This window comes from Notothenia rossii, assembly GCF_949606895.1.
Source record: "Notothenia rossii genome assembly, chromosome: 12".
In the NCBI taxonomy this organism is placed as follows: domain Eukaryota; kingdom Metazoa; phylum Chordata; class Actinopteri; order Perciformes; family Nototheniidae; genus Notothenia; species Notothenia rossii.
Window position 1 is genome coordinate 19995934 of NC_136911.1, and position 24794 is coordinate 20020727.

The following is a 24794-nucleotide window of genomic DNA, read 5'->3' on the forward strand; positions in this document are numbered from 1 at the left end:
CTGTGTTTTACTCAATCGCTCCCTTACACAGATGATTTAATTTAGTATGGTCAGTAATAGCCAGGGAAGTAATAATTACATTCAAATATTAATCTGTGTTGTCCAGACAAAGCGATGAATCAAAAGCCTTGACTTGTTCTCTTCCCAAAGTCCCTCCCCCCCCCCCCGCCTGAGCCGCCCAACAGAACAATGACAAATTATTCGAATACCCTTTCACATCAAAGAGGGTTGGATTTGAGGCGGGGCTTCGAACAAACATGTCTAGAGGGTGTGGAAATTAGTGGAGGGAGGGGCGGCCGAAACCAACATAATCAGACGGTGTGTGCGTGTGTGTGTGTGTGTGTGTGTGTGTGTGTGTGTGTGTGTGTGTGTGTGTGTGTGTGTGTGTGTACAATCCCATGCATTAACTTTAAGAGTTTAACCCTGATAATATGTTCAATGTGGTTGTCCCTTTCAACAAGAAAATTGCTATACACAGATTTCTTTCAAATTAAATACTTAAATGGTATATAGGTATAATTTACACTAGAGCAGAATTATCATTGTCAAAAAGAAAAACTTAGAAATGTGGGGTCCAACAATAACTGCAATTTAATTACAAAGAGCTACAATGTAAAATACAAAGAAATGTGCATTTAAAATCATAGTGTTTAAAAACAGTTTTAACCATACACAGATTTTATCAAAACTGATATACTACAAATGTCTAGCTAGCTACTGAATCTGCAGGGTTAAGACACTTGTGGGTACAAAATATACACTTATAAAGACCCCAAAAAAAGCTAAAAATTGCACAAAAAATCTTCAGACTTACATCAAACTTGAAATCCGAACCACAGTACATCCATCAGGAAATAGACGGCTCATGGTCACGGACAAATTGTTGTGATTTACATAGTTTTTGATGTCCCTTTGACTTCTAGTCACCCACACTGGGCTACAGCTCGCCCATTAATCAAACATAAATGGTTGTCACAGCTGGATTCTGTGCTCATCCAACATGGCCGGCCCCTGTCAGCGGGATGACAGCCGGAGAAAAGGGGGAGCAGACAGAAGGTGAGTGTGAGCTCAGGAGGGGGCTTCAGTCTGAATGATGCTCTGACAAAGGATGCAATGATCAGCTCTTACATTTGAATTTGAACAAGTTTACTGTACTGTTCATTAACATGCATTATATTGATGCTTGTATCTCATCACATAGATAACATGTTAATATTGTTCCCACTTTCACTGTTCAGAAAAACAGTTTTTTAGTGTAGTATAGTTTAAATATACAGCATGGCATTGAATTAGCTGCTGATTTGGCCTTTTTGACTGCGTTTGGATTCTTCAATTATTTTTTCATTCTATTATTCTGATAATACCTGTTGATGTGCATAAGGATTATTCCCGCCTTGTTAATTTAAACAATCTACTTTGTACTGCTTTTCAATAAAAGAATCATTTTCTTTCTCATAGCTTCATGTGATACAGATTTAATTCTAACTGACTGAAATCTTGCTTTTTTTTAATTAAAGCTTTCATTTTCAAGCAAACATAATAAATGACTCTTCTGATTTGATACAAGGCAACTCACTCCGTCACCACAAGTTAATGTAAATTGCTGGATGAGGTACACATGCCCTTATACTGTTCATACAGCATTTTGTGAATTACCATTGCTGTTCCCTGTAGGTGATAAACCATTTAAATGGGTAAATATTGCAATGCCACAAGGGGCTCAGAGATATTGCCAATATAGAATACCAACATCTAATATAGTCTGTTTGTCGACTAAACATCTGACGTAAAAATTGCATTTCCTCTGGGGAGGTGACCACCGCTGTGAGTCTCCCATTGGACTCAAAGGTTTTTATATGTATTTGCTCATCCAAGCAAATTGCTATTTGAGCCTCGAGTATAAATACATCAGGGCAATATTTGTCTTTTATTAGGAAGTGTTTATTTTTGTTATTTTTTTTTTATAGAACCTACTTCAAGTATTTTAAAATCTTCACTATTAACTTAATACAATTTATTTCACTCAACTGGCATTACACATTGAAAGCACCGTTTACAGATTGGGCATAATGTGAACAGAAACTTGCTTGGCATATCAAAAATCCTTTCAATATTTTAAGACTATTTATTGGATACAAAAAATGTAATGTGAGTGTTCGCACCTTGCACAACATCAGTGAGGCCAATGGCTTACGTGGACGAACGTGAGTCCTGCCATTTCTGTGGGACTACTTGGTCAAACATCTAGCCATGGTATTCGAGTCGCAAGAGGTATGCACTTAACAGAAACCGTGCAACAATCCAACAACTTAAAATCTAAAACAAACTGTGGTGGGTGTATCAAACCATGTGTAATCGAGGGGGGAGAGTGTGCAGGTTCTTTGTCCAGCCGACTCCAACTTTTGTTCTTCCATGGCAAACGGTTAATCCCCCTGCAAAAGCACCATTTGTCTCTTTTATTTTGTCCATCATCATTTGTTGAATGTAATAAACATTGCAGCCTCAAGGAGCCGCTAACACAAGACATTTCCGTCTACTTCCGTTTATCGCCGCAAACAGTGGACAGCATCAACCAACCTGATGATAGATGGTGATGTATGAAAGGCAATTTAAAAGCCAAAGGCATCTTCACTCTTTCCGTAAACCATCACCCTCAAAGCCCCAGGAGAAGCTCTTCCACATTTCCCAGTGATTCATTCATTAAGTCTCTCACACATGCTAGAAATATTACCTTTACTCCTACCCAGAGTAAACCCCCCAGACAAAAGTGCTTAGAAAAGGGACACCACTGCTTTAAATGCAAGCCATATAGAACTGACACTTAGAAAGGGAAAATGAAAGAATGATGTGGTGATTAGCTACTGTAAGGGAGAGACACTGAGAAGAAGAAAACGGTGAGTATCATGGAGGACGGTGGATAGAGAGACCATGATGGAAGCAGTGAGGGTCTAGGTAGGATGGATTGCCTCTTACCATAGGCCATAACTGAGGCGTCTGGATTCGGAATTGGCCGGCGGTCAGGGTGAATGATGCTGGGTGACATTTATTGGAGCCTAGAGACCAGAATGTGCAGATAGACAGAAGCTATGAGAGAAAGGAGGTGAAAGAGTAGCGAATGGGTGGAAGAGACCAAATGAAAGCAAAGGGAAGTAGAAAGGAGAGCAACGAGGAACTGTGGAAACATTTCCTACTTATATCATCTTAAAGAAAGACTGCTACAGAATATAACCCTCCAAATGTTTCCCTCTTTATTTTCTCACTGCCAAGGTAAATATCTTTAAGGTGGTGAGGTGAAATACTTTCCTTATAAAGTGAGTGCAGGAGATAATCTTTGAGTGCCACATTATCCATTTGTGACCTCCCCGGACACCAGAGTTCACCAGATTTGGATCCTTCTTGTGGGTTTCTTTAGGCGAGTATAATCGAGCAGGTCATCCACATAACGTCTTTCAACATTTCGATGCCTGAAGGCTTTGGGTTGACGTCTAAGAGTCGAAAAGTCTAAGAAGCTTGATTGCACACCGTCAATTCAACAACTCACCTTCAAAACTGAATTTAATATCTAACGTCCGGTTTATCCCCGTGAGACTGATGCATTATGACCAGAGCCTGCATGCCCTAGAGCTCTCTGGGTCCCAATACCTGCAACCCCCTCGTGAAATGACTCTCCCCAGACCCCCTCTCTGTTGAGAATGACCTCATGTTGGTCATTGGTATTGTTAGTCTCGGATTAATCAGCTCGCCCTGTTTGTTTAACCTGAAAAACACCCTCACAGAGAGGATGGTCGCATTTATTATTCAATATGGAGGAACCAATCTTCTCCAGGATTTGACCTTTGTGGATAGTGTGTGTTTGTTGTGTGTGTGTGATGTGTGAAATGTAATATACTAATCGCGTTATTGGCAAAATACAAATTATGTAGTTGAAGTCGTAGTTCTATCTAAGGTTATACCACAGTGTTGCGTGTTACAATCTCAATTAAAACACAATTACTGCCAAACGTGTTCAGCAGGTCTTTTGTTAGACCCTCATAATGGCTTCAATTGTCCTTATTCAAACAAGGACAAAGCAAAATATATGACAGAGAATAAGGAACTCTTGGCTTTCATTGCTGTCACATGATTTGTATGTTGAAACTCTCATAATGTTTGACCTTAAAATATAGTGTTTTCTTCAAAAATAACCCCTGATGGGTAAATGAAAGCATTAAGAACTACTTTTATGTTAACTCAAAGTAAAGTTAGACACAGATACATAAAATGAAAATGAATGAAAGTGCAAAAAAACACAGCTCTGGCTCAAAGGGGGGAAAGAGAAACCTTGTGGCATTGATTGTCTGGCAACCATTGTCTGTCTAGCTTCCCCGCTTCTCAGGGGTGATTTGTCAACTAAAAGACCATTAATCACTGAATGGGAGGGCGGAGGAGTGCTGTTTAGAGGCAGAGCATGACCACCCATCCATCTACACCGAGATCCAGACACACACACTGACCCAGAGGTGCAGGTTCAGGGCCGAGGTGGAGGACCATCCTCAGGTGGTTACAGTGTTAGAGGCAAAGCAGAACAAAACTCTACAGCCACGAACTGTAACCTCCAAAATAAAAGTCCTGTGCCGTGTTGGGCTGTCAAACAACACAAGTTTAGACTTCCAGAACAATTCATCAAATGCTTTCATACAGTTGTCAATCTAACTGAATCCCATCGGTTGATTGTAAGAAGTACACTGGAAAAAATGCTGCTCCAAAAACAAGTTAAGCAATAATGAAAACAAGCTGTTTTCACTTGAAATACGTACAAAAATCTGCCAATAGAACAAGTGGAAATTAGCTTGGTAAGATTTCTTGAAATAAGAAGGGATATTTTTAGACAAATCAGATCTTGTAATTAGCTGGGAGAACGCATTTTGAACTATATTTGACCAGAATCAGGAAATGTTGTGTTACAATATAAACCGCGAATGCTCAAAAGTTTTCTGATTTCTGATGGTTGAAGATTTTCCAATAAAAATGTAAAAAAATATGTGTTTCATCTGAGATACACCTCAAAATAAGATTTAACAAGATGATTCATTGTCTAAAAACAAAACCCGATATCTCACTACCGTGTTGCTTCTGAGGTTATTATGTCTTATATCAGATGTAAGGACATATTCTGACTAGATATTACACAAATATATTTGGCAAGATTTCCATTTTTGTAGTGTAACCCCAACTATTAATCTCGATTTTAACAGGTTCTCCCAAGCATATCCAGGCATATCCATCCCTGACATTCACTCACTCTTAACCACATTAAGATTCATGATTTTTTTTTTTCCGACAGTCAAAGGCCTCCATCTCCCTCCCTTAACTCCACAAAGACCGAATGCAGCTCCTTCACCCGGGATGAATAAATGTGTCCAGAGGGAATCAGCATTCAAAAAAGTCCTTCTATTCTCTCTGAATAGCGAGCAAGTCGGCGGAGAGTGCAGACATTAAAACATTCTCATGTATATGCTATCACACTTCTCCATCTTCAGTGGGGAGAATTCCTGAGCAGAAATGGAAGGCGGGGTGAAGATATGATCACATAACGGATGATCTGGAAGCCAACACACACACACACACACACACACACACACACACACACACACACACACACACACACACACACACACACACACACACACAATTTCACTCAGCATGGCCGGAGTTAACCTCACTGTACAATGTGTCTACACAGGTCATTGTTGAGTCTTTGTGAAGGGATAAAGTGAGAGCACAGGGGAAGGTGAGTGTCTGTGGCCTTGGCTCTGATAGCATTGTGATGAGCGAGTGGGCCGGGTTGGAAAGAGCTGCTTATTGAAGGATAAAGGGTGAGAAGATAAATGTAAAGGAAGTGTTATGGTGACTCCTTTGAAAAATCGCCCCTCTAAAAGGTCCACAGCCTTTGAAATAGCTTTGCTTGCTATCTTATCCCAAAGATTTTAGATATAAAATACATAAACTGGTCTTGGTCTTTGGATTTTTTAGGTTGAATTAAGATCTGGAAATGAGTGACAGGAGTCAACAAAGTCACATGCTATCGATCCATCTTTCCATCTGATTGCTAAATGTTATGTTGGCTTTCTTTGGGAACAAAAGCTGGATATCTAGATTACATCCATCTTAAACACCCACCATCGTCCAGTCTTGTAATTACCAGCCACGCAATCTGCTTTGTCTTCCAAAAAGGGAGGGTCTCTAATTGTGGGCCAAATTAAAGAGCTTAATGAAACACTGCTGTGAACCATTCATCACCACTAACAGAAGGACAGTGATGACAGAGGAGGAAGGAGAGCGGCGATACATAACATATCTTTATAGTGTTTGAACTTCACAAACCCCATGCACTTGGTATTTATTTTAAACGCTGACTTAAAGGAAATATTTAAAGGAAATGATTATCGTTTTTGCACAACTAAACAATTCTGATGTAGCAAAAAAATATTTTGTGAGCTTCCTCTTCCCTCAGTTCAATAGACCGGGATTGGGTAGCTGCCCCTCGAGCTACAAACAATACTACCTCCTTGTGTGTCCCTGATGTGTGTGTTTTGACAGATTTGACAGACTGTGTGACCTGCCAATGGTGGACAGATGAGTGTGTGTGTGTGTGTGTGTGTGTGTGTGTGTGTGTGTGTGTGTGTGTGTGTGTGTGTGTGTGTGTGTGTGTGTGTGTGTGTGTGTGTGTGTGTGTGTGTGTGTGTGTGTGTGTGTGTGTGTGTGTGTGTGTGTGTGTGTCCAGGAGAAAGTGGTTTAAGAGGCTCCGGGATGACAGAGGCCTCCCAAATGAGATTATGCTTTATTGTGAGTGCTAGGACCTGGCTGTAATTCAGTTTGAAGAGAACATCAGGCCTGCATTAAACCGGGAAAGTTCACACTTGGCAATATGGACCAATAAGGGAGCAGTAAGGCTTTAGGTGGGGTATAAAGGTAAAAGAGAAAAATAGAACCAATAAATAGCAGAGTCATTGCCGCCACATACTGTGACTGTTGTGCAGTGGGATCCATCTTATTCTATAATGTGAAGCTGTTTCCTTTGTGGTAAAGATACCAGATTAACAAAGAACGATATTTCAAAAAATGTAATGAAATAATTTGGAAAACTCTCTACAATGGAGATCTCAGGGTCTTCCGAAAGTGATTTTGGAATAGTGGCTGCAACTTCCTGATGTAACAATGGCCCATTACAGTAAGTGTTTTTTCCTATGCACAATCATTTGAAAAGGAGGTGTCGTACAAATTGTGAATTAGTCTTTTTCTAAGCAACACAAGCCTCTCGAAGTAACTCAACAGATTTTGAATAACTCCAATAACCTTTAGGAAGTATTTCAGCAATTCATTTTTTTCTGTAAAGCTAGAAGGAAGTCAGCAGTTCGGCCAACAGAGCCTGAAACTAGACAGTGGCTGAGCACAGTTAAATATGAACAGATAAACAAAAATAATGTTCAAAATGTATATCTGTTAGACGGAAATGTAAAAAGACAAGATCGCAACTGACAACATAACAACTGAAGTATTAGTTAAATAATCGTTTAATAGCACATTATACTTTCAACGCGTCAATGGCGTGAAACATCTGTCATAATAGATGGTGAAATCTTACACGACAACTGGTGGAGTTTGTATTTCACCCTCATCAGGAATATGACCCATAGAACAAATACAATATGACTCCATGTTTAAAAGCATGCTTTGTAATGATACAATAAAATAATCCCTTCATATAAGGACATGTCATTAGACACCATAAAAAGTTGGATTTAATACATTAATAATAATATTTATAAAAAGTATAGGCACTTTATTAATCTACACACACTGCACTAAACACAATACATGACAACCATGGTGGATCTTTTTTTAAAGTTCATTTCCTCGTTATTTTTATCACAGGTTCATTTAGAGATACAATTGTAGTTTGAAGCCCTCACAGTGTGTGCTGAGGTTTATTCAATGCCTTTATCCTTCAGTATCTTTCTCACATTTTTCAGGTAGTCAGGATCTGGGTAGCCATCACTGGAAGAACACAAATTACACAGAGTGAATAACTATAGTGTATAGTATGTTATATAAACCAACTTGTAAAGACTGGTTGCACATTTGACTCACACTTTGATTCCTCCTTCTGCTTGTGTTTTCAAGGGGATGGAAGCAGGGGTGACGACGTCCTGCCCCTCATTATTGGTGACCACAGAGAACAGCAGCTCCGTGTTGAAGGCCTTGTCCAGCAGCTTGAGGACCCTCCGGCCGTCGTGGCTGTCCGGCAGGTATGCACAGAGCCGCAGCCCTGGGTAAGGCTGGCCCGGGTGAGGGTGTTTGTCCTGGAGGAAGAGAAGTGAGGTTTCAGTGGCTTCTCAAATAACATTTACTTGCATTGTTTTTCTTCTCCCTCAGTTTAACTATATGTGTTGCTTCCTTGTTAGATTCCATTTTCCCGTAGCGCTGATAACCAGACCAACCAGATCATCAACTTCGTCCATTGAAAGAATGCTTCCTTTAAAACCTGTGCTGAGCTAGGTCAGTGTCTTTATTCAAATCTAATTATGCTATACATTACAGTGTCAAGTCTTTCAAGACTGGTTTTAAGACAGGTTACTGATCATGTTTGTTTATTTTAAGGTATTAATTAATTGAGAATGATGCTTTTAAATACTTGTAATAGTGTATGTACAGTTTAACAACATCATCTATCATTCAAAAATATGTTACGTAACCCGATGCTAAGATTTGTGTTGTGAAATAATTCAAGCCTCATCAAGACCTCCACATATTTCCAGGGAATAAACAAACCTGGAGCATAACAAATCCTTAGAAAGTTTATATAGGTTGATGGTTGAAAGTTGGTTGAAGCCTAGCTTACTGTCTGTATTCCATCGGGGAATATGTAGTTGATCTGCAGGGTGTTGTCAACGGGGTACCCTGGCAGGTCTCTGTGGAGGATCACCCAGGTCATCTGGCCCGGTGGCTGGGTGCCACTCAGGACTTTGTAGATCCCATTCACCTCTGCATTAGCTGCAAAGACAGGAGGCCAGGTTCAGTCAAATCACCCAGAAGAAGTTAAAGCTCGACAGAATCAGAGAATTGGTTTGCATGTGTGTGGGAAGGACCTTGTTGTACCAGTGATGGAGGACCATTCCCATCCAGGTAGCGGTTGCAGTAGAGTTTTTCGCTGCTCTGGTTAGAGCCCATTCTGGGGGACAAACACACAGAGAGTTTAACATCACCGATTAAAAATAAAATTTCATAAGTTCAAATCTAGTTTTAAGACCTTTTATTTGTAATGTTATTTGAGCTCAGCTGTTCCATGCAGGTGTAGGCCATTTTCTATAAAAACATGACGTTCCCTTACAACAAAACTGCATCGTCAATAACGTTTTGATGTATCATAAGTAAGTCTTGTCCTTACCAAGGTCATGTAAAAAAGGCGGTTGGGTGGGTTTAACAAAACACTGGATTTGTACCCTGGAGACAACTGGTTGTGTCCAATGTGAAACCTAAAGTAAATGTTTACTATTTTTAGATGAATGTCCCTAACATCTATAATTTAGCTAGATAATTCATGAATCTTTGACTGAACCGTATAACTTGCAAGTTGCACCACTTGTAATTGGCAGTATCTACACAAAATCAAGTAATGCTATGTTAAACAGTCTGACAAAAAGTTCAGACATATCCTCTGCCTGCTGAAACACCTGAAGTGAAAGTATTTACTCTGTTGCCTTTTCTTTCCAAGCGCAATTGGAGCACAAGGGGCAGAAATCAAGTTTGTCAACACACACTTCTCTGACATTAAACTGCCATTAAGATGTTTGATGACACGAAAAAATCTGATGGTCTGACTCACTGTTGACTTTATGAATCTGCCAAACATCATGCGTGTCCCATGTACCCAACACACAGGTTTGGCACAGGCAAAGAAACATACAAACTAGAATCATTACAGTGGAATTGGTACTGTCATCCATACCTGTTGAAGTGCTCTTCTTCTCCACACTTTGCAAAAAAGTTCTGCTTTACTTCTGTCTGTTTTCTGTGCACTCCCGTAGTTCAGATGTCTTTCCCATTCATGATGCCCACGAGAAAGAAACCGAGAGAAAGAGGCAGGAAGAGGGAGACAGAGAGGGGCGTGTCAGGTGTTGTGGGTAGATACTGCTGAGTGATCCGTTCAACTGGTGTAGCAGCTTTGACAGGGAGTGTGTGTGTGTGTGTGTGTGTGTGTGTGTGTGTGTGTGTGTGTGTGTGTGTGTGTGTGTGTGTGTGTGTGTGTGTGTGTGTGTGTGTGTGTGTGTGTGTGTGTGTGTGTGTGTGTGTGTGTGTGTGTGTGTGTGTGTGTGTGTGTGTGTGTGTGTGTGGCAAGAGAGTAGAGTAAGTATGCAGGAGTTGCATGTAAGAGGCAAGTGTACATAACAACAAGAATATCACACCAACACGTACACACAGATTTGATATTTCATTGTCTTTTTTAAGAGCTCATTGACTCACAAAATGATATTACAAAATACGACAGTCATTTTATAATTTCCACGAGGAAATGAAAGGCTTTCAGGGTCATTAGCGCAACAATAGCCTGACTTTTTGGCTGATGAGAGTCCAAAGGAAAGCAGACCAGCGGCTCCATTAGTTTTGGTTTCAGCGGAAAGTTTGGCACAAACTTACATTTTGTGAAGACCATTGTTCTCCTCTGGACTACTGACCGCTCTGTGGTAACTAACCCGAACCCTAACCCCAACCCCAACCCTAATTCTCGCAAAAGGAAAGCAAAACCATAATCACTCTTATAATACAATTATTAACATCTCATAGTTTTTTATTTTGGAGCCAGTGGTTCAGCTCTCACCCCTTCAGCTCTTTATTCCTTGTTTGAATGCACTTGTTGGGAGACACATTGGTAAAAGGTGACTGCCAGATTAATGTAACGGCGCTTTTCTATTCTGACACCAATCATTCTGGTATTTTATTGAACTTTGAGTACATTTTAAAACATTTAAATCTTACAACTTACAACACCCTATGACACTAGAGTGTTAGGGTGCAAGAAGAAATGAAGGAGTTCTAGTAGTATGGCGGTCATAGTCCTGAGGGTTAGGGTTAGTTACTTTACGGAAAGCTAAATAATCCAGTCAGTTTCAGCACTGCTGTGTGCTTGAATCCGTTTTGATAGCTATAATTGCTTATTGCAAATCAATGTAGTTGCATGGTAAGTCAAATGAAAAAATCTTACAAAGCCGGTGTAGCTGTATTGATTAAAACATAAGCGCATCTGTTCCATCAGATCAGCGGGATAAGGACGACTTGCTAAAACACATCCTTAAGAGTCAGAGGAGCTTGTGACATTCATATTAAGATGATTGAACTATCTCAGTTCATCCGTGTGGGGAAATACTGCTCTTTTTTAGGCAGTTTTAAGGAAGTTTGTTGCTGTGTAAGTGCTGAAATAATAAAGATTTACAGTTCGCTGGTAAAGCGGGGTTAACTGGATGAAGAAAGGCTTTCCTCTTGGGATTTGTGCAGCTCAACATGTGGATCTATCTGAGTCAGAGCAGACATCCAGTCAGTATTTTAGGTGCAGGAAAAAGATTTTGTGTTTGGGCTCCTCGTCTTATCTGTACTTGGTGTTTTTATCTTTTCCATCTTGATCCTGTTGTCTTCATCTGTGTGATATCTTGGTGGGTTTTGAACATGATGCTGTCAGAAAGTTCAGCTTCACACTCAATTAAGTTGAGTTTTCTACGATGCTCTCGGAAGCAGAGGATTCAACTGGACTCTCTCTCTCCGTCTCCCTCTCAGAGTGCATGCTGGGAGGGGTTGTTGTGAGGGCCGCTGAGAGTACGAGGGAGTTTTCTATCTTTTTGATATCTTTCGATTACTTTGTCTCCGTTTCTGGGTCTTTAGCACTCTAACAGTGTTCAGTTTGCTGTGTTTTGATCAGTCTGACTGCAGGCGGTGGGGACAAACTGACACCGACATGTGATTAAACTTTCTCCAGCTGTCAGTGGTTTAGCAGTGGGTGAAAAGGTTGGATATGGCAGTGTTGACTCTGCTGATATCGTGATCTTATTTGGCATCATTAAAACAGTTAATCAAGTGCTTCAAAGAGGTCTAGCTCAGTGTTTCACCCCCATATTGCTGTTGGGTTAAGCTGAGAAAAGGAATAAACTGTTTGGAGAAATAGTGATCCCCGGTATGAATCATAAAGTCAGTTTTAAGACCCCATAAGAAGCTGGAGCAATTCACTTCTAGGTCGCATTCACACCAAATAGTCCGTTTTCAGGTGCGCACCAGACGACAGTTTGTTACATTTTTCAGAAGGTTTGGTTTGCGTTCACACGGGCAAAACTCAAACGGACTATGAACTTTAAACACAAGTCATGTGCTCGGAAATGCTGTTCAACCATTGGTCAGACATTAAGGGGGTAAAAACGCAAATCCCGACCATTTCTACCGGAGCCTCCGCCATGGAGCATCGGCACTTTCGGCAGGTTATTCTCATGCTGCTGTTAATCTGGAGATCAACAGACTCTAGCGGCCCGCGCATATGATTATATAATCAGACAATGTCCGTTAAAAAACTGATAACATATAATGAGAGATGTTCTGCAGTCAGGAGGAGGTTTCACAGACGACGGGTGGCTCTGACTTTTATGTATAGTTGACGGAGCATTTGTACTGTTACGACACTTTTCAACACTTCATTCTGCTTCACTCTTTAACAAAAAAAACGCGGATGTCTTCAAAATCTTTAGCGAAAGAGTCTTTTGCTAAAGATTTTGAAGACATCCGCGTTCTTGTGACGTGTAAATACTACACTTCCTATGTTTTGGCGCGGACTGCGTTCACACCAGCGATGAACCGCTCCAGAGTACACAAGCAAGCGCTCCGAGACCACCTCTTTTAGGCGGACCAGAGTGAGGTTGTTTAGTTCACTTCAGAGGTCTCGGACTGCGTTCACACCAACCCAAACGAACCGCACCAAGCGGCTAAACGCACCAGGGTTCGATTCAACCTATATACAATTTTAAGCACCATATCTTGCCTAGGTTCAGACCTTCGATTCTCCCCCCTCCACCGAGTTGACGGACACATCCAGCACCATGACATGAGACAGTGGTATCCCGCTTTAAAGAGAAATCGATCCATTCAAGTGTACCTTTTGTGCTGCTGAATAATCCCTCCTGAATTTCTTATGACCCCCTTGGCTACCATATATTTGCCATAGATGGTATCTTCTTAATAACACCTGACATTGTAGCTGTTGGATTCAGGCATATACGATGGTCTCTAGTGATTGGTTAGGGAAAATCAAATCCATGTTCCCCATGGAAATCAATTACAGTGGAAGCAATGTCGGACTGAAGATGGAAACGGACTGTAACAAGTAGACAAGTCTGATATCAGGCAAGACCATACTGGTGTGTTTTAGCTCAATTGGGAATTCGATAAATGTAGCATTTTACTGTGTTTTGTGCATTTCCTGCCTACATTCATTTATATACAGTATAAAAGTCAAGTTGTAGATTGAAACTTGCTTTTGTAAGCAATTTGTCACAATGTCAGATGTTGTTTGTTTGCACAATTATAAGAACAGGTACATAACATGACACCAAGACCAAGCAAGAAAATGGGTGAAAAAAACACCTAACACTTTCTTCTTCACTTTCTATTTCACTATAATCCGCTATATCTGTAAAGGTGACTTCCCTGGAAAGTTAAAGAAGAAACCTTTATAGTCTTGGAAAGTTCACTTTGCTCTAATGAGATTAGTCTTGCGATGCTTCTTTCAGTGCGAGAGCGTGAGCTTGATACTCTATCACGCTGAATGGCACAATTAGCTGCAGAGCTGCTGTCAGGTATTAGCGGCATCTGCAGTGAGAAATCAGGCTAAACTACAAAATAAATGGACAGCGGCCGTGTTCTCCCACACAGAACTCATCCCCCCCCTCACCTCCCCTTGTCCTCCCCGTCTTTCTCCCCTTCTCCCATCCCTCTTTTCCTCATTGCCTCCACTTTCACTCCCTCACCTCGTCTTCTCCTCTCTCCTATTTGTCTTCACCTCTCACTTGCCTCCCCTTTACCTCCCTGCTGCCTTCCTATTATCTCCCATTTGCTCCCCCACACCCCCATCCTTTCGCCCGCGCCTAACCAACCCGGGTCTCCTCCTCAGTTATTGGATAATTTGGCTTTCTCCCACGTGTCTCCGTGCTAATTAAATGTGGTGTACACCGTCTGGAGAATGTCACAATTGATTTTTCTTTCTACAAGGAAGTGGGGAGCCATTTAATTTTGAAAAAAACACCACCCACAACACACACAAACACACACACACATATTCCTTGTACTAGAATACTAAAATGAACATGTACAGATTTACTCAGTATATAAAATCCTACTTCCACTATACTACCCCCCTGTCTGTGCTAAAATGATCCACTTTCACACATGAACTGCATCCCTGCAAGCATGTAGACATTGACCGTAGTGTGCGAGAAAAACAAAAACATCTGAACAGACATCAAATGAACTTTACCATGCCAGGTCCCGAGTTCAAACGCTTGTAAAATCTCATCGAGATTCGCTCATTACCCAGAAGAATAAGAGCTACATGTATGTGTAGATTGAAATTGGCAGATAAATTCAAAGAACTCAATACATTTGTATAAATCCAAATTACAAAACGACTGCGTGATTGCAATAAAATCCACATCTTGTCCTTCGTCGTGCACCCAGGGGCCAACCTTTGCCAAAACAAAACGAAGTATTTCCAGCAAATGTTTGACCATGGGAAGCTGCTGAGGCTTTTCTCCTACTGGGTGTTTGAGCTACTGATAAAGGGCTGCTGAAATACTCAACTGCAATATGTGCATATTACAAAAATAAACCTGTTGACAGAACACGCATAGTGATGTTTCCAGGGATTGTAAAGTCCTTTATCAGGAGCTTTTTCAGTCACAGATAGAAACATAGGCAGTGCATTGATTTCACTGTCACTGAAGGAACATCTCTCAGTTCACAGACACATCAACTGCGAGGACACTTAGCCCCAAAGAACCCATGATGAACAGCTCTGTCTGCCCTCAAGCCACATCTGTTTTATTTGGCATCGTGCACGTACAGACTCAATCTTAATGTGTTTTGCACCTTTAACATACAGCTTCCTGATTGTATAGATTGGTGGATGCTTTTGGACTTCCAAAAGAACAAATACATGTGAAGAAATAACTGATATACAACTTTAAAAATACACAATTTAAGGGTTTTATGAACAAATCTAGCCATCACCAACAGACATTAAGACTAGTTCCTGCTCTTACTGATTGTCTTTCAGCTATATATCTTGTGAGACTACAATAAGGTCATGGTGGAATAAGAAGTACACTTGTGTATTATATTGAAGCACTTATTATATTTCTGGTTGACATCCTTGATTTGAAATGTGAAAAGCCTTGAGAGAATGAGAAAAATAGTTACTTCTTCAGAGTTGAACAAATCTGCTCGTCCATAAAATGTGATGCATTATGACAAAATGACATGATTTGATCGGTGGAATAGAGAGAGAGAGAGAGAGAGAGAGAGAGAGAGAGAGAGAGAGAGAGAGAGAGAGAGAGAGAAAGAGAGACTGTGACAAATGTGCTTTTGCTATCTAAGCGAGATGAGTCCTTCTAAACCCTGACAACAAATGGAGATATCAGTGATATTAAAACCGACAAGGCCCCCTTTAACCTACTTGGCACAATTTGCTTGGAGTTAATAGTCTGTTGTTGGAGATTTGATCAGTACAGAGCCGAGTGTATCACATTCAGTCCAAACAGTCTGCAGAAGCTGTCACTTCTCATCACGTCAGCCCGCTGCGAAACCCAGGCTAACTAAGAGAGGAAAAACTGCTGCTAAAGGAGGGGAGTGTGTGTGTGTGTGTGTGTGTGTGTGTGTGTGTGTGTGTGTGTGTGTGTGTGTGTGTGTGTGTGTGTGTGTGTGTGTGTGTGTGTGTGTGTGTGTGTGTGTGTGTGTGTGTGTGTGTGCAGCAAGGGTGCACTAAGATAGAAAATACCATTCTTATACTCTTATATATGTATCTTTTATCTCATTTTAAAATGATTTATAGTTCTCTGATATACTTCACTGATACTTTTAACTCGTATATAACTGAGCTATTGATTGCATTACATTAAAGGGGCCATATTAAGCTCATTTTCAGGTTCATATTTGTAATTTGTGCTTTTGTGACATGTTTACATGGTTTAATGTTCAAAAAGCTCTTTATTTTTCTCATGCTCTTTTCCCCCTCTGTCTGAAACCAGAGCCCAGTCTGCTCTGATTGGTCAGCTGGCCGGCTCTGTTGTGATTGGTCAACCGCTTAGAGATTATTTATAAATATCTATCAGCGACAGTGGGCCCCTACAATATATATCATTCATCTTCATTGGAATGCATGTGAATGTGTCATGCAAAGAATATGTGAGAATGTACTTGTTTACACTCTACTTATTGTGTTTCTTCTGTGTTTATCTCCAGCATCAAGTTGTTTACAAGAGATTTAGCAGATTGGCGCCACTCTGTGTGTTTGAAGGCGATGTGCTGTGACAGCGCTGTCACCTTCCTGCGGGGCCTGAACACATCTCAGCTCGACCTTATCTCCCGCACCGCTCACTCATGTGCAGCTATTTTAAATTAGCAAAAGGATCTTTTGGGAGGAACATAATATTGTAAAGCCAACTTTTCAATTGAATATTGCTTGGATATTAGTGTTCCTGCTTAAATGGTTAAGGCTCATTGTAAACATGGTACATTTTGTTCGATTTTTACTGATTTCCAACAAAAGATACCAAATAAATCAACTTCAGACTCAAGAACACACTGAGGTTTTCAGTGGCCTCATTGCACTCTTTCTAGGCCGATGTTGCATACCACTTGAAGAAACTTTATGTTTCTCCCTCATTCCAGGTATACACACAATACACACAGAGGAAGGCCTATTGTTAGCAGCACATCATCCATCACAGAAAAATCACTATGTGGACCACCATCTGAAACCGTTAGACCGGGTTGATGAGCATTTTAGAACTTTGTCTCGGAGGGTCAGAGAGGCCCGTCTGTTGGGGGGCCAACAAAGTTCCTGATCAAGTGTTTTTAGCAAATATCCAGATTGAAGTACTTCAAACTGATTTGTTGGTTAAATGTGCATCTGATACAAAGAAATGCTATGTTGCCTGAACTTTTGCCTTTTATCAAATAACTCACTGAATTAACAGTAATTAGCAAAAGGTGTTTTGTTCTGCCACTGACAACAAGGTCCTTTTAACAAGTGAGAGTGCCAGGGAACTAAAGAAGAGAAACTGCAACTTGAATATTTTGAATCGTATTTAGATTTGTTTTAGTTGGACACATGAAAAGGTCCTTCTGAAAAATAAAGCCAAAATCAATCCTATTTTCCTGATTTTTGGGTTGCCATGGTTGTTACGTAATAAGACCTGCAGCACATTTGCCAATGGCAGAATTCAGACTCAGGAAATGTTGGTCTCTTAATAGAGGAAGCCATTTAGCTGATTCAAATCATTTTGTCTACTTTCAGTTGAAGATTGATAATCAATAACCATATTGTTCCTTTACTTTTCCAAGAAATCTTCCTAAACGAACTTCAATACGTAGAACAGTAAGTGAATGCATCACCACTATACAGCTGGTTAAACCATGCATGAGGGTTGGACGGTGGTATAGAGTTGTGGCTGGAAACAGAGAAGGAAAGGTTACAAAGAAAGGGAAGTTCAGAACATAATTGGACTTTCCTCTGTGTTTTCTCTTCCTGTCTGGATTAGAGGAGGGAGTCAAGCAGGATTTGGGACACATGGTAATTATCCAATCTGAGATCCCATCTGCGACCCCTCCTGTCCCCAGACTGTTTTCTAAACCCTCCCTAGCCCTCTCAGCTTATGCAGGATTGTCTTTCTCTGCTCCACAGTCTCTGAGGTCGCTAAAAACAAGCCGGGCTTTTGAGTCACAACAACAAAGGATTTCAAATGAAGAAGCAGATACCTTTTAACTCCCTCTGAGAGGAGCCAGCACTTGTTTTGCTGCCTTAACAATTTCAACAATGCTTGAGTTTTGTGTGGGTCGTGTTGCACAATGCACGCCTGACATACTTTACAAAAAAATAAATGTCTAGTTTGAGATCTAAACACAGAAAAGTTGACTGTCATAATTAAAACCTATTATATGGCTAAGTTTTAGTTGGTACCTCTTATATTGATGGGGTTTATGAGGTGGGACTAATGGCTTTATCATGAGGTTAGAGCTGCTTAAATCAGTTGTTTATAAATGGATTTCTGTTTAGATCTTAAATGTGGCCTTCAACACCTCTTTCAAGATTAAATAACGTAGGTTGTGAAATATGAAAAGCATTTTTTTACTCATTGACCAACGTGTTTGTCACGTTTCCCCGCCAAATCAGCAAGAATTTATGGCCGCCAAAAAATGTCATGTAGGGTGAATGAACTACAATTATGTCAATAACAGCTTTTGTACAAATGTGTTTACAGTTTAGAAATTCAAAGTATTAAAGGTACAGCCACACAGCTGTGCCAGGTGGGAAGAAGAAGCCCTGTTTGTTTGTTTTCAAGTTGCTGTTATTTATCAAAAAACAAACCAGAGCAGCAGGATGCTTTCTGGGACATAGAAGCAGGAAACCAGGCTGCTGGAGTCTGTTGGAAATATGAAGTTCATGCATCAACCAGAAACACCAAAATAGAACACGTCACATGTTCTCTGTCAATATTGAGGTCTTTGTCCACATCACACATAGTCTTCCCTCAATGTCCTCAAACATACAACTCTGCTTGTGATACTCAGCTTGTCTACGAATTAAATCGCTTTTGTCCTGCACCAAATTACTCCAAAACACCTTTAATTGTATAAGACATTGATTGTGTGTGTGTGTACTTGTTTACTTAGCTAACAGTGGACTGCCCACATACAGGGGACTTGGAGGCAAACAATGGACATTTCGGAGGTCCCCGGATAGACATGCACATGTAACGGATAATATATGAATAATACTAAATAATAGTATTGGAAAATGTCATGAATGTATGAACACCATAAAGCAGTCTTTTATAACAAGAGGGCCACAGTCAATGACCACAGTTTAATTGGCTCCATGTGGCTCAAATATGCCATCTCTGAATTAGTTAATAGGAAGAGTCCACTCAGCTGAAACATGAATTCACACAAGAATGTTGGAAACCATTCACATTATTATACGTGCACTGTGGTAATGGCATGAGTGTGTGTTTTCTGTGCTGCTTCTCCCTCCTTTGCACAGCCACACACCTGCTCTGAATCAGCCTCGTTAGTCTCCCCCCCCCCCCCCAGGTGTCTCACATGCTAATCAGCTCCCTGCCTTTCCTCCTTTTAATCACCTCATTCCCCTCTCCTGAGTTCCTCCACCCATCTCCACACCTGCACTTCATCCCCTCGTAGATTAGCTTGTGTTTAATACCGTGGTGAAGCCTGGGAACTCTCCTAGTTTAAATGTCAAAATATTAAAACTTGGATGACAAACTGCTGTTTCTTCTGCAAATGTACACCTGCTATGTACCCCCTTTGCACAGCGGGCAAATTGATTTGTCTAAGGATTAGTTGGAGGTGTTGAAATTGGGAAAGCTAACAGGTTGGAGGGGGAAGAGAGACAGAGAGAGAGAGAGAAAGAGAGAGAATACTTTCTTATGTGATAGTGACGGAGACAGACAGACGGGTTGAAAGGGGGAGAGAGGGGTCAGCCTGTGAGTGAAAGAGAGACAGTGTGTTGGGTGAAGCGTGTCCTGTGGAGAGACAGTCTCAATCATATTGTACTACATGAAGTGCACTACTGTTCTCTGTTTTTGTTTCAAGTTTGGTCACAATTCATTAGTCCAATTTTCCAGGGTCTCTTTGGTTTAGTTGCCAAATAAAGCTAAAATATCCCAGCTTCATAAAGCAAGCTTGTGACGAAACAAAACTATTTTTGTTTTGTCTGCAAGTTGTTTTAATTAAATGTGCAAAATTAACCCGAAAACGCGTTAAAGACTATTCTTTGATGATAATCTAACAGTGTGTCAGATAAAACCTGGGTGCACTGCACATTTAAAAAATCTGTAAAGAAATGTGAGGATGAAAGTAAATGTTTGGAAATTTAAAAGGTATTATTTACCTGCCTATACCAAATTTCACCGCATTTTTCTCTGGTATTTCACACATTTTATTAAAATAACCTTCACTGATTTAATCCGATTTTTAAGGAAGACAGTTGTATTTTGTCAAACATATTTTGTGTGTTTGTGAGACATGCCACGGTAGAACAACCCACATGTTTATTGGGATTAGCAGAGACTTGCCTCGAGTCTTTTTCTGGTGTTTCTCAGCAGTTCTGCCGTAATAAACCTGTATTCTGGGAGATGACGGGTGTTAGAGGGGGGGTGGGCTGTATATTTTAGCACAATGAGTTGTTGGACTATAAGCAGGCCCCGGTGCTGATGTGCTGTCAGCCTGGCCCCAGCCTCCATCTGGAGCTCCACTGGAGGTGTGAACGTCTCCTTCACTGCCCTTCACCACTGGATGCACAACATGCAAAGAAATGAATATGGCAAGTTTACTCCATCCTTTCTTAGGCCATAAAGTCGACATAGCTACAAATAAGAGAACAATTGTAGTGTGTCAGATCCGGCCGCTAAAAGCATAAAGAACATTTCAATGATAATCAGACCAGATTGGACTATCAGTGAATTCGGACCAAGTCATATGTTCGAAAGCCTCAGAACAGAGAAGATTGACCTTGAGTTAAAAATGAAATACATTTCATATTTACTGCTTAATCTATCTAATTTTGAACATTTTGGTAATCAAAAGAAGGCATTCCTGTAAATAAGAAATAGTCAACTGTACCACAGTACTATTTTTTTAAGTAAGCCTTAGCGATATACAGGTTTTTGGCAAGAACTGGGATATTTTAACCCATAAGAACCCGGACCCATTTCTACTTTTGGGGAAATTAAGGGGAATATAATTTAGACTAAATGGACCACTTAGAACACATTTCTGACAAGTAACCCCCCCCCCCCCCTCCCAGTGTCAAATATGACAGTCACATTGGGCTTTAATGGTAAAATAACTCTTATTTATAACTTAATTAATGAGGATGATTTTTTGGTTTCAATAAGCTTGAACATTCGTTGAATTGAAGAATAAGAACATAGTTACTATATAGTTGAATCAGCTAAATTAACTGAGCAGATCATAATAATATTTCTAATTGTGCATATGTCACTTTGGGTTTACTGTGAAAGTTTAGGGTTAAAGTCCCGATGTGACATCAGTGTGACAGCGATGTTTGTCTCATTTCTTTCATATCAATTTGATCAATACATGTTTCTGTCACACTCCTAGGGTTATGTCACGTTTTTAATTTTGTATGTTTAGGTTATGTCACGCTTCTATGTCTAGGTTTGGGTTTTTTGTTGTTCTCCCTGTCATGTTTTCCTCCTGTTTATTGTCTGGTCCTTTTCCCTGGTGTGTCTAATTGTCAGATTATGTTCACCTGTGGCCCCTGTGTTTTTTCCTCCCTCCTCACCTGTGTCTTGTTGTGTGATTAGTCTTGTGTGTATTTAAGTTCTGGGTTTTCTGTCTGTCTTTGTCGGTTCGTCTTGTGTCATGACTAGTTCTTCGGTGAGTGTTCTATTTTGTCATGGTTTGTATCATATAGCCTTGAAATAGAGGAGTTTTTTCAGTGTATCTCTGCATTTGGGTCCTGCTTCCTACACAATCTGTAACAGAATGAAACCAACCAAAAATGGACCGAGCAGACCTTTTGAAGCTACAGGCGGAACGTCTTGGATATTCTCTGGAGTCTATTGTTTATACGTGGAAAGGCGCCTCATCGACGGGGTAGAGAGGCTGCATAGAAGAAGGCATGTTAGGAGGTTGCTCGCAAGCCCTGGCTCTGGAGCTTGTTGTCCGAGTGGTTTAGGATTTTTTCACGTAGCCCTGAGAGCCACAGTATTTGCCCTCGATCCCGGCCCTCTGTGAGCTGCAGTCTTCGCCCTCGAGCCCGGCCCCCTGGCTCTTCCTGCCGCTGCCTTTGCCCTCGGGCCCGGCCCCCTGACTCTTCCTGCCGCTGCCTTCGCCCTCGTGCTCGGCCGCCCGAGTCCCCCACCATACACTCTGCCTTGCCCCCGGGTCGTCCGCCCGAGTTCCCCTTTTTGAATCCTGCCTTGCCCCCGGGCCGTCCGCCCGAGGTGGTCTAGTGATACGTTTATTGTCTGGTCCTTTTCCCTGTGTTTTTCCTCCTGTTAGTTTCCCTGGTGTGTGTATAATTGTCTGATTATGTTCACCTGTGGCCCCTGTGTTTTCTCCTCCCTCCTCACCTGTGTCTTGTTGTGTGATTAGTCTTGTGTGTATTTAAGTTCTGGGTTGTCTGTCTTTGTCGGTTCGTCTTGTGTCTTGACTAGTTCTTGGGTGAGTGTTCTGTTTTGTCTTTGTATCATATAGCCTTGAAATAAAGGAGTTTTTTCAGTTTATACCTGCTTCCTACACAATCCGTAACAGTTTCCACAACAGGTTAAATGTAATAAAGGACATGCTTTGTAAGCATTTTAATTCTTAAATGACTTGAATTTTACCTTTAGCAACAACAAAAAAAGCTTCTGAAATGTAGCTAGTTCTGTCACATGTGTTGGCACATGGACATCTTGGACATGTTGTTATGGGAACACAAAGTCACATGACCTGGACCATGACCCACCAGACTGTTTCAGGGTGTGTCACCAGGGACTGCATGAGATAAAATAAAGGCTAAAGCTGTATAAGGAACTTTCCAGAACATTTAAAGTTCATGTGTCACGGTGGATCCTTATGGGTTCAAAATGAAATATCCTCACCACGTTAAAACGATAAAATAAAGGCTAAAGCTGTATAAGGAACATTTAAAGTAAATCGTTTACCGTAAACCTAGACAGACCTTTTCCAAAGTCATCTAGTCATCTAAAAACCTATCTTTTGATTATGGCTTTTCATTTGGGTTAACTTTCAATTGTCACTAGTATCAGTGTCCATGTTTTACTGTTTGTTTTCTGTTTTTCTTTGATTTTACTTTTTTTATTTTGTTTTTAAAATTGTTTTATTTTAAAATGTTATCACTGTAGATGTTTTATCTTCTGTATTAATTTTAATATTTTAATATTATGTTTTCTGTAAAGCACTTTGGGCTGCTTTGTGCATGAAAGGTACTATACAAATAAAGTGTATTATCTGAGTACTTGCATCTTCTTGAGTACACATTGGGAACTAAGGCTATATAATACATGTATACATTTATTTTAATATAATGTAGATCTGGTTACTTGGACATAGTTTTAAGTATGTCTCTAATATAACCGTTCATATTACTTGACGAAAACTGTTAGAAGGTAATTTGTACTTTGGAGACTCATGGTAAAAACACGGAAATCTTCCTCCCCCCCCATTTGAACAACAAATAAATCAGTCAACACATGTTACATTAGTCCATTTAATGGAGACATTTTGAGGTAACAGTACACAGGTGACTGTTGTCAGACAAGAGAAGTGCAACGTGTTTTATAGTATTGCACACACCTGACACTGTATCTACCATACATATGCCTTTCACACCATTACACTGGTGAGGCTAGAACTTCAAGACAATCAGTGGTTACTGAATAATGAGTTGATTAATCAAGTATTCAAAATCATTATACACTCTTCTAGCATTCTGTACATGGGGTAGGCAGAAAAAATAAGAACAGTTTGTATCACTACAGTATTTACACATGATTCCCATTACAGTGATGCACACTTTCTATCCTTAAGATACATGTACATTGATACATTGTTATTCTCTACTTCTGCATAGTGCTTTCAGTTCACAACTTTGGTCAGGGCGAAGGAGTACGATCACACACCGGGGCTGAACCACAGCCAATCAAGCAACACTATTTCAATACACACCCTCAGAAAGGCTACCAGGACACACATCAGAGGAACACACACATTGGAGCCACTCAGTGTGGGTGGCTCCTGCTTGGTTAGTTAGAACTGGTAAACAACTTTTCATTTGCAATATCTGTTTCGATGCCATGTGAAGAAACTCAATTTGGGGTTTCCAAATGTTGCAGTCAGCTCACAGCCATATCAAAGCAGCACTGATTCCAATACGATCATCCTTTCAGTCCAAAACACCCAAAATGATTAACTGTGTTTAGGTCAGAGCTGTATTTGAATAAACTTTATATTTTGTTGTATTATAATTCAAATTAAAAAAAAAAAAATCTATTTCTTTTTAAGCCAAATTATGATAATTACTGAAATGTCATGTATGCTTAGGCTAAGGTGGTTAGCAATTGATGTAGCATCTAACACGCTAACATTTGTCAAGTCACCATTCAGTCTGCTACTCTGCGAAGCTCTGCACGTTTGATGCTTTCCCAAGGGTTCAACCTTTACTGTCATTTACCAACAGCAATAGTAAGATACTGGTTCATTAGAATAAGCCTTTCTCTCAGCACACATTTAGATTGTGTCACTGGTGTTGCTCATGATGCTAACGATGTTGGCATGTACAATACCAGGCACCTGAAATCAAAGCAGCTAAATGGGATCCAGCCATCGTTAGTTTTATCATTAACACCTGTGCTTTTACTTTTGGGGCAAGTCAAATTGTACTCTGCAAAAAAAGTCACATTTAGATGACTTAATAATCAAAGGGGTGTCAGTTTTTGTGTCCTAAACAACACACG

The 24794-nt window shown here is 40.4% G+C and overlaps 1 protein-coding gene across 1 annotated transcript; it reads right to left on the reverse strand.

The window, feature by feature from the left end:
* Nucleotides 1-7535: 7535 nt before the first annotated feature.
* dtx3la (deltex E3 ubiquitin ligase 3L a) lies at nt 7536-10122 on the reverse strand. Its single transcript, XM_079661333.1, has 5 exons — nt 9989-10122; nt 9129-9211; nt 8882-9033; nt 8131-8342; nt 7536-8037 (listed from the first exon to the last, which is right to left on the reverse strand). Exons 2-5 carry the CDS (start codon nt 9208-9210, stop codon nt 7968-7970), a joined length of 516 nt encoding a protein of 171 aa, XP_079517459.1. The 5' UTR covers nt 9211; nt 9989-10122; the 3' UTR covers nt 7536-7967.
* Nucleotides 10123-24794: the final 14672 nt, after the last annotated feature.

Bases quoted from the DNA above. Each gene is read 5' to 3' on its own strand.
- dtx3la (XM_079661333.1), bottom strand. From the start codon at position 9,210: ATGGGCTCTAACCAGAGCAGCGAAAAACTCTACTGCAACCGCTACCTG. The intron at 9,034-9,128 runs GTCCTTCCCACA...CTGTCTTTGCAG, and splicing joins TCCATCACTGGTACAACAAG to CTAATGCAGAGGTGAATGGG. The intron at 8,343-8,881 runs GTAAGCTAGGCT...CTCTTCCTCCAG, and splicing joins TCCCCGATGGAATACAGACA to GACAAACACCCTCACCCGGG.